At 33.8% G+C, this 10,855-nt stretch overlaps 2 protein-coding genes across 2 annotated transcripts; both read left to right on the plus strand.

Annotated features, from left to right (window-relative positions):
- Window positions 1–1,033: 1,033 nt before the first annotated feature.
- LOC126781255 (larval/pupal rigid cuticle protein 66-like) lies at window positions 1,034–1,846 on the plus strand. Its single transcript, XM_050506149.1, has 2 exons — window positions 1,034–1,060; window positions 1,142–1,846. Exons 1-2 carry the CDS (start codon window positions 1,049–1,051, stop codon window positions 1,679–1,681), a joined length of 552 nt encoding a protein of 183 aa, XP_050362106.1. The 5' UTR covers window positions 1,034–1,048; the 3' UTR covers window positions 1,682–1,846.
- A 6,327-nt stretch (window positions 1,847–8,173) lies between these two features.
- Window positions 8,174–9,484, plus strand: LOC126781241 (cuticle protein 19.8-like). The gene is made up of 2 exons (XM_050506134.1): window positions 8,174–8,250; window positions 8,616–9,484. The coding sequence occupies exons 1-2, from the start codon at window positions 8,239–8,241 to the stop codon at window positions 9,369–9,371; spliced, it is 768 nt and encodes a 255-aa protein (XP_050362091.1). The 5' UTR covers window positions 8,174–8,238; the 3' UTR covers window positions 9,372–9,484.
- The last annotated feature ends 1,371 nt before the right edge of the window (window positions 9,485–10,855 follow it).

The raw sequence follows: 10,855 nt of genomic DNA on the forward strand, positions 1-10,855 counted from the left end.
TAGACAGACCTATTGATAGATTCTGTAGACTTATTTTGTAATATGTATTGATATTTAATAAATTTAAAAGTCAAAGATTAATGAAAGCGAAGTTGTCTTGAACTATACGAAATAACACACAGGAAGGAGTTGTTTTTAAACTCGTTATAAAAAAACCATTGTTTAAGGAAACGGTATTATTCGGTTGGAATTTATTTAAATAAACAATTTAAAAATATATCACCTCATTAAATATTTCATGTATTATATACAAAAAACCTTCTTCGTATATTATTGAAAAATCTAAGATAATTATAATAACAATAACATTATTTGAATGTAAACTTTAAATAAAAACTTAATTAAGTCGGTTAAAGTAATTTAATTGAACGTAGTTGGGGCGATGATATTCGTACGGCATCGGGCAAGGATTGGAGGAGGAGATATGAAGGTCTAGCTAGACTGAGCTCAGTGGCGTGTCCTGGGAGAGATCTATGTTCAGCAGTGGACTGAGACGTGCTAATGATTATGATAATGATGCAGACATTGAACAATAGCTACCTGTAATACAATAATAGAGTAAGAGTTATTTTTGTGAATCAAGTTCAAGTAATATCAATAAAGAGTTCTTACTGAGTTTTCATTGGTCCTTCGCAACTCGATTCTGAACCGATGGTAGCTGTTGAAAATGACATTTGAAATGTGCTCATACTTTAGCTTACAATCAATCAAAATAAAAAAAGATTACCCGCGATTATAAATGTATAAAATATACATTAGTAATGCCACTGAGATATTGGAGTTTAAATAAATAGATTAGAGATTAAAAATAAACTACAAAAACCTAGATCCGAAAATAATAACCTTGAAATTAATTAATTACAATGTATGAATATTAATGAATGTACGGCGATGCCTTTCATTTTAGTCTTATTGTATTTTCACGTTGTACTACGTATGTATGTTATTTCCTGTTTCGTTTGCAACTTCGGAGCTATGCTATTATAAATAGTAATCATAGCGAGGGGTAAGTCAGTTGCACTCAGTTGTCGAGTTAAACACACGTAAAATGGCTTCAAAGGTAGTTGTTGTATGATTTAATTATTTTTTAATCATTGTTTAAAATATTTAACAAAGCATTTACATTACTTTTTGTTTACAGTTCGTCGTTCTCGCTTTATTGGTAGCGGCTGCTCAAGGCAGTGCCGTCCACGGCAGTGCCTACAATAGCTTCTCCTATGGAGTTTCTGACCCTCACACCGGTGACGTGAAGAGCCAGCACGAAACCCGTGTCGGCGACAACGTGGTCGGCCAGTACTCTCTCTTGGAGTCCGACGGCACTCGCCGCACCGTCGACTACGCTGCCGACGCGCACTCCGGCTTCAACGCCGTCGTCCGCAAGGACCCGGCCTACATCGCCCACGCCACGCCTGCCGTCTACGCCGCACCCATCGCCACCTCCTACGCTGCACCCGCTGTGATCTCCGCTCCCATCGCGACATCGTACGCCGCTCCCGCTGTGGTCTCTTCTCACTTGGCGTACGCTGCCCGCGTCGCCCCCGTAGCTTACGGTTCCTACGCCTCTCCCCTCGCCTACAACGCGTACGCCGCCGCTTCCTTGGCTCACGGAGGTATCGCTCCTCTTGCCCACGGCTACGCCTACGGTGCCCACGGTCTCGGTTACGCCGGTCACCACTACTAGTTTAGTTTAGGACTCCACCACTGTGATCTTAGCAAACAATAAATGGTAAAAGTTTAAATTGTGATACAGATTGAAGAATATCCCAATGAAATGGGATTAATGATACAATTATACATCAACGAAATGTCATGTAAATATTATTTAAAATAAAAAAATGACTGTTAACATTTACTTTTATTTTAACTAGTTCTATGCAATAAATAATTACATCGAAAACATTAAAAAGCTCAGGTACTTAGTACCACACAGTATTATTTAGAATTTATATTAATTATAAAATGTTTCAAACAATTTGCATGCTTTTTATTTATTTCTAATTTTCAATTGAAATAGAATTGAAAATGAATTATTATTAGATTCGTATACATTTTTTGATAGAAAAAGGGAAATATATATACTCATTGAGTTTTTATATTGGATTTTTATGCCATTGATGGTCGAAGATTTCCTTCGTCTGAACCAATCCTGATCACGGTTACAATAAAAAAGCTTTGTCATCGGAACATACAATATTATAAATTTCAACTCCGTACGATTGTGATAATGGTTCGAATTCAGCTTGCAAGATTTCATCTAAACAAACTAACAAATATTGCAATAGATTTATATATTAGAAAAACTTGCAATTATAAAAAAATCATGAATACTATTATCTCTTATTTAGTAGCCACCAAGACATTAAATTAGGCACGACATTTTTATAAATGTTGATGTAGAAGTTATTAACATTTTTTTAAATTATTTTGTTTTGTAGTGCCCAAAGACGCGTTGTCTTTGCTTTTTACGTATCTTCCTATCAGTTTATAGTTTGGTAATTTTTCATTTCCAGGCAGCTTCAAAATCAAAATTTTTGGAATGCAATTTTTTTGTGCTTTGTCTCCACATCTTGTTTTCTGTCAGTTCTGAACTGTTCAGTGACATTTCTCACCTCGACTTTGACCAACCACCACGTCGCGACATGGTGGTTAATCAAAGTTGAGTGACGCGTCACGTGGAAGATGTTGACCCGACACATGCAGGTTTATATTTTCCTTCACCACCAAGCACGAGATGATTATAGATATTATAATAAACATAAACTAAGCACATGCAAATTCAGTGGCACTTCCCTGGGTTTGAATCAGCAATCAACAATTGGACCATCTCGGTTTTGTAACACTGTTTTAAAACTTATGAAAGCGAATAATGCATTAATGTTTAAGTGTTTTATATTAATTTAATTGGCGTTTACATTTTGCAATTTGAACCGTTAGTTTTGGATATATTGTGTGTTTTTTATTAAAAAGATGATAAAAAGAGCGGTGACCGAGCTTTGATATGAGTACAGTACAGTTTAAATTGTGATACAAATTGATCCCAATGAAATGTGATGGAAGATACAAATATATATCAACCAAATGAAGAGCCCCACTTATATTCTTGTAAATATTATTTAAAACAAACAATAAAAAATACTAATTAATTTATTTTATTTATCTTGCTTATAAAATTAAAATTATTTTGTATTCGTTCACGAATTACACTTATTATAAAATTACCAAAATATATATAATATAATAAATAATTGGCATTTTCACATAAAATCTTAAAAATTCTGTACAAACAGATTTTAGATATACATATATTTATTTTTATTTTTGTCTGTCTGCCTGTCCATTTCCAGGATAATCTTCAAAACGGTTAAATTATAAATAAAAAAAAATGGAATTCCTTACCAGCTCACGTGTTCCCCTCCTCTTACAACCCGGGTTCCTTCAAACGAGGCGTGAAGAGGCATCTTGGGGGCCGGCAAGGCGAAGGCGGCTAGTGCAGAACGTTTTTCCCGTCTGTACTGGCCGTCGTCGCGTTTGGACTCTACTACCACTTACCATCAGGTGGAGTAGAGTCATTTGCCCTCCCGGCGATATAAAAAAAAAAAAAAAACTGTAACTTTAAGCGTTAAAATGAGTTATTTTGAAGGATTTTTTTACTGTTTTTTACTCAATTTTACATATTGTAATAATTAATATGAAATGATTTTTTAATTAGAAAACTGAGTAGGTATCAAATGCATATATAATTTATTCAATGTTTGGAAAGACTATGATGCTGGTTCCCCTAGTACAGAGTATGGATTCCACAGAATACCAGTATTGCGTATTCTCAGTCGGCTCACTAAGCCTGTGGTCTATTAACGCCATCGGACGCGTCACGATGCTTACTATAGAAACGTATTGTTGTGGTATTTTTAAAATTCTAACATTGCAGTATGAACGTCGTTGGTGGCTTGCAAACGCTTTGGGTCCCATCTCAAGTTATTTCGAACCATTGCAGCGTAAATGTGCGTGCGTGTCTAGCGACAGAACAAAATGTCAAAAAATGTCAAAACATCACTTGCGAGAACTGTATTTCGACTATTGTAATAATCGAGACCTCGTTCGCTGCTCAGATCAGATTGACCGCTGACGATGTTTCTGGCGTTCAAATGTCGACCGGAAGTTTAAGTTAAAGTCGGAAGTTAAGAATAACATTTATTAGGTGATCGTTGTATCAAATGACGTAATTTGGAGAATAACCGATTAATCGTGGATTTACACATTGGGTTCTTTTTCAATAATTTATAAGATTATCTCTAAAAACTTAATTTACGGACGAAGCAAACTATATTAATATATCTTTATATAAACTAGCAAAAATCCAGTGTATAGACGACCTATCCGTTTAAATATACTAAGTCAAGGCGATCGCTTGAACAGTATTGAGGTTTATTTGTCACAGACGCCATCTAGCGGCGGGACACGACAAAGTGGATGAAATAGAAACCTTCTCCGTGACAAAATACATACATGTGACATCCTTATTAATATTATCAATGCAAAAATGAGTTTATTTGTTTGTTTGTGTTACGATTTCAGGTTTTAACTACTCAACCGAATATCATGAAATTGAAATTAACATACACGTTCTCAGGGGTTTATAAAAGGACAAAGAGTACCTTACACCCCCCCCCCCCCACACACACGTGCGAGCGAAGCCGTGGGTGAAAATAACTATTTGTTTAAATTTCAAATAAATATACTATATAAAATTTATCCCATTGAGTTGAAACCTTATACATTTCTTGTAGAAACTTTCTTAAAGGTTGCTCTTAAATACCACCGCAATACAAAATGCGGCGCGCGAGTACTATATATTGCAACGGAAGTTGCATATATATATATATATGTATGTATGAATATATTTACATCGTTTATAGGCATTTATTTCCGCAACTGATCACTGCTACAAAGTATGTTATTATAATCATAAACTGCTTGTAATCGCAGCCAGTCGGCCTTGCGCCGGTTCTCCTAAACTGGGTTGTCTTCGTCATGATTATTCATAGAATTTATTATTTTTACTAACTAAAACGTAGGTCCTTAATATTTACAAATAGTTAATTTTGTATGCATATACAAAAAACTTACTTTAAACGTTAAAAGTAAAATGAACTTTTTAACGTTAACTGATTTATAATACTTAAAACTACCAAAAAATATACTATGATTTTGTTTAAATAAAATATTTGAAAGTAAAAAATATGTTTTTGTCATAAAAAATATCGAATTGAAAATGCATTAATTAAGAATTATACACTTACGAAGTATCAATTATAATAAATTAATAATGACTCAATAGATCTACCGCGTACAGTCACACGCAGCGATGTTAAAGTCGCAGATTCGATCTTAAGATAAGTCTATTGTCATCCCCAATTTCAACACAAGCTTTACGCTAAATTAAATTTGAATTGTAGCAATTGCTTCAAAACGATAATTGGTAACAATCTTTAAAAAAGGCGGTACAATAACATACTTAAATAATCGATATTATTAAAAAACCGGTAAGAGAAAAAAATCTTACAAAACCGGATCTTGAGATTGGTACTGGAGGAAAAAAAATTGTGCTTATTACATAGAGTAATGTCGTTCATCCCATATAAGCACATACGTAATAAGCTTCCATAGTCAGGAAGCTTCATAATTTTAGCCTACATTTTTCGTATGTTTTCAACTGTTAAAAATTATATCTTATGATCATAATGCAAGTTAATTTTAAACTATTTTATAGGCACATATGTTACCTTTTTTGTTACAAAGTACACTATCTTGCGTGCCACTTGTCGTACTATACAAGCGATATCGTACAAGTAATGGCACTATACCAGAAACCTTACTGTACAGAGCTTAACATCGATCCGAACGTAGCGAGAATTTATATGATACACATAGAAACAAGCATTAATTAATTTTATTGCTAATTAATTTAAATCAATAATATATATATATATATATATCAATATCAATAATATATATATATATATATATATATATATATATATATATATATATATATATATTGATTTAAATTAATTAGCAATAAAATTAATTAATGCTTGTAAAGGTAATAATAAAGGCAATAAATAGTAAAAAGACAAAAATTACAATAATAATATTTTACAGATTTTACATATTAAATTAATTCGAATTAAATTGTAATACCAAATTTTTGCATAAATTTATTCATAAATATACTACGCATAAGACGTGAATTAAAATCTATATCTTTTACGGCACATAGGTTCCCAAGCCGAGATGGCCTAGTGGTAAGAACGCGTGAATCTTAACCGATTTACATCTCTTAAATACAAGTGTTCGCCCGCGGCTTCATCCACATTCTAGGCATTAGTTGGTGCTATTGGGGAGGGGTTGTTTTAAAAAAAATCTTTGTCGTTTCTCGAGGTTCAAGCTTGCTTCATAGCAAATTTCATCAGAATCGGTTCAACATTCTAGACTTGAAAGCGAAACAGACAGACAGAGTTACTTTCGCATTTATAATATATAATAATATAGATACATATTTAACATATATTATTGAATATATAATAAATTTGATTCGAACTAAGTGACAGTCTTAAATAAGTCATAGGATTAATACATGTCTACCCACTTTTAAATTGTCTAATGATAAATAATTTGGTAATGAGGCTAAAATTTGACATTTCAAAAGCTTCATTGGAGTTTATCAAGTGGGATTGTGGGATCGTGGGATCAACAGATAATTATCTATAATAATAAATATATATCAAATATAAACCCAATCTTATTTTGGATATAAATGGAATATTTAAAAACACGTGTTTCAATTCTTTTTTTATGTATGTATGTTTTACGACTTCTTTTTCGTCAATATGTTTATGACAAACTTTGGTAACTGCACACCAAAGTTTGTCATAAACATAATATATAATTTTAATACAATAAATATTCCATTTGTAATTCTTTGCTATTTTTTTTATAAATATTCATACACATGTATTTGTAACACGAATTGTTTAAGAAATTGAGCGAAGCCTCAATATTAAAAGAAAAATTTAAAATTAATTAAATGTTGACGAATATAATTCTATAAAATCAAAATATACTTATTATTATATATTCAAGTAGGCGCTTGCGAGCACTTCTCACATTTTACAAGATTAAACCTGCAAGTAACTACTGAGTTTTAATTTTATAATCGTACACATTTCAAAAATTAAAAAAAAATATATTATAAATCAGTTGGAGTTGATGAAATTATAATTTTGTAGATATAAAAATCAGGCGTATCGTGTCATGACTGTATGCCTTCAAACCGCAAGCACGTTACCTACGTGACATGAAAACGAATATGAAAGCTAAAAACGAATATAGTTATATTTTTTATCAGAGAACGCCATATCCAGCCTCCATGTTTGGTATACAATGGTATCTTGATCTGCTTATCATAAATTTACACAAAAATGGATAACATTAAACTCTTAAATTAAACATGAATTATTTTCGCGAAACGTTTATAACAATCCAGATGTGACATGGTAGAGTGATTGCGTTCATATGATAGCTTCTGGTGATATAATCAACGCAAAACAAATAATAAATTTCGAAATGTAAATATATTTTTTTTACTGGTGGTAGAGTTTTGTGCAAGCTCGTCTGGGTAGGTACCACCCGCTCATCAGATATTCTACCGCAAAACAGCAGTACTTGGTATTGTTGTGTTCCGGTGTGAAGGGTAACTGAGCCAGTGTAATAGTGGCACAAGGGACATAACATCTTAGTTCGCAAGGTTGGTTAAAATTTCTTATAATGCCAATGTTTGGTATGACCGCTTACCATCAGGTGGCCCATATGCTCGTCCGCCTTCCTGTTCTACAAAAAAACTGAAAAATAAATGCGTTTTTTAATTTTAAATGTTGCAATACAATATATTATTAAGATTTAATAGAAGTTTTTATAATATAGTCTATGAGACATGATACATAATGGGTATGACAAAGATGAATGACGTTAATAAAATAATAATGGTACGAGTCATTTCTTTATACTTTCCATACTACGGCCTTGCGTTTCCGGATCCATCGAATACATTAGTGTTTTTAAATATCAACTATAAGTGTCCATGCGCAAACGACACGCCCTCGTATGTGCGATCCATATATAAGCTCCTAGTCGGATAGCTCAGTACTCATTCCACGAGATTCACTTGTCTAAGCAGCAATGGCAGCAAAGGTGATTATATCCAAAATCATTACCGTGTATTACTTAAAATATGTCGTCTATTAATATTAATTGTTTCCATTAAATAAATAAAAATTAACCTTTTTACTTATAAACTTTGCTTAGAGACTGTTTAGTTAAACACTGATTTATTTCTTTCTGTCATTATTGATTTTACATTCGAAAGAAAAACACAAACAATTGTTTACTTGATAACCTAGCAGGTTTATAAGGATACACAACGTTTATAAGTAAAGGCGTAAATTTCTTAGTTTAATTTCATACAGACAAAATCAAGGAATTAATTATCTTTAAACTTATTTAATGTGGATTAACATTTGTTTTACAATAAAATAATATAAGATGGTTATTTGCAGTTGGTTGTAGTACTCGCCCTGGTAGCTGTAGCCCACTGCTCAGTGGTGCCAGTAGCGCGAGCAGACGCCGACTACACGAGCTTCGCTTACGACGTGGCTGATCCCTACACTGGTGACTTCAAGAGCCAGCATGAGACCCGTGTCGGCGGCAACGTTCAAGGACAGTACTCGCTCCTCGACTCTGACGGTACCAAGCGTACTGTAGACTACACCGCGGATGACGTTAACGGTTTTAACGCTGTCGTACGCAAGGACCCTGCTGTTGTTGCCACACCCGTGGTAGCTGCTGCTCCCGCTGTAGCCGCTGTTGCTCCAGCAGTTGTTGCTGCTCGCACGGTCGCCACACCTGCCGTTGTATCCGCTGCTCCTGCTGTTGTTGCCTCTCGCACCTACGCCACTCCTGTCTACGCTGCTGCCGCCCCAGCGGTTGTAGCCTCTCGTACCTACACCCCTGCAGTGTACGCTGCCTCAGCTCCTACAGTTGTGGCCGCCCGTACATACGCCGCTCCCTCAGTGTACGCCGCTTCAGCTCCCGCTGTAGTGTCTGCCCATACTTACTCCTCACCTACAGTTTACGCTGCCTCTGCTCCTCTGATAGCCACCCGTACCTACTCCTCTCCCACAGTCTATGCTGCCTCTGCTCCTACTCTTATTGGCGCTCGCACTTACGCCTCTCCCTACTACGCCTCCCCCTACTATGCGTCTCCATACTACGCGAGCTATGGCGTACACTCCAACCCCATTAACTACTGGTGAATGAAGACAAAGCCTTCATAAGGTAACTTAGATTAATAGACTTATTCGAAACTGCCTTGTAAATAATATTATTTTTTACGAATGTATTAAATTAAACGACCTCTTTATGTACACCTACATGGTTTTATTTAGCTCAAACATAAATGAATACCCGTTAACCTTAATCAAATATATAACATATTAAAAGTAGTAGGAAGTTTCAAACTGTTGTGTAATGTGACATGTTTGTTTGTCATTCCGGCATATCTAGTTACATCCTTTAATAAATTCAAACACAAAAACATATAACCATACTCATTTCGAATGCACAAGCGTACCTTTGCCTATTTTAAAACCTCAATAGAATCATAACTAACCACAGAATAAAAAACTTAGGCTTCAAACGAAGTCTAGAATTTAAACAATGTGAATAATTTTAAATGTTAATCCCTACATGAAAATGGACTCCTAGTTTTGAACAGTGTAACGATCTTTTATTTAGTTTTTTTTATATTATATTGACTTGTTCTCGAAAAATCTTAAACATTTGATGTAAACTGACTCATAGATGAAAGTTTCAAACAGACAAAACTAGTTAAAATTAATTCTTATAATTAATTTAAGTCATATCCGTATTCTAAATAATAATATTTTGCAAATAAAAAAAAATTGTACCATATTTTTAATTTTATTTAATTCGATTCCTAATTGTAGCTTAAGGCACTTGACGTTCGTACCAAAAAATGTTGTATAATAAATACCGCGACATTTTAATTTTACTATGTTGACGAGATGGTTGGCGTGGTTGGTGGATTGCCTTTCATACCGAAGATTATGGGTTCGATTCCCACCCAGGACAGATATTTGTGTGCATGAACATGTCTGTTTGTCTTGAGTCGGGGTGTAATTATCTAGATAAGTATGTATTTACAAAAAAAAAAAAAAAAATAGTATATGTAGTATATCAGTTGTCTGGTTTTTATACTACAAGCTCTGTACAAGCTTAATTTGGGATAAGATGGCCGTGTGTGAAAAATGTCTCAGGATATTATTATTATTATTACTATGGGTTTGGCGTTTTACATTGTAATATGGTTACTTATTTAAAAATCCACATTCATTTATCTTGACAAAATGAAAACAAATATGTTTCATATAATAACCTGGTATAGTTCAAGTTTGAAAATTTGGTGTACTTTAAAATTTAAATTACTCACAATCAATTTGCCTTTTGAGGCAAAATTGTTTGCCTTTACATCTAAAACCGAAGGTTCCTTCCAAATTAAATGTAACTTTAAAATTCGATACATTAAAGTTTATTAATAATAATAAAGAACATTTTGTATTGCTACACACTAAGTAATTAAGGAAACAGATGACATCCAAATAAATAACATCCTGACCAAGCCAGGAAGCCAGAATCCCGTTAAGATCAATTACACAACAAAAATTATAATCCCGGGGACCAATTCTACTAACAAATTGTCACTTTACCGCAATCGAAC

This window comes from Nymphalis io, chromosome 3 (genome assembly GCF_905147045.1).
Source record: "Nymphalis io chromosome 3, ilAglIoxx1.1, whole genome shotgun sequence".
Classification (NCBI taxonomy): domain Eukaryota; kingdom Metazoa; phylum Arthropoda; class Insecta; order Lepidoptera; family Nymphalidae; genus Nymphalis; species Nymphalis io.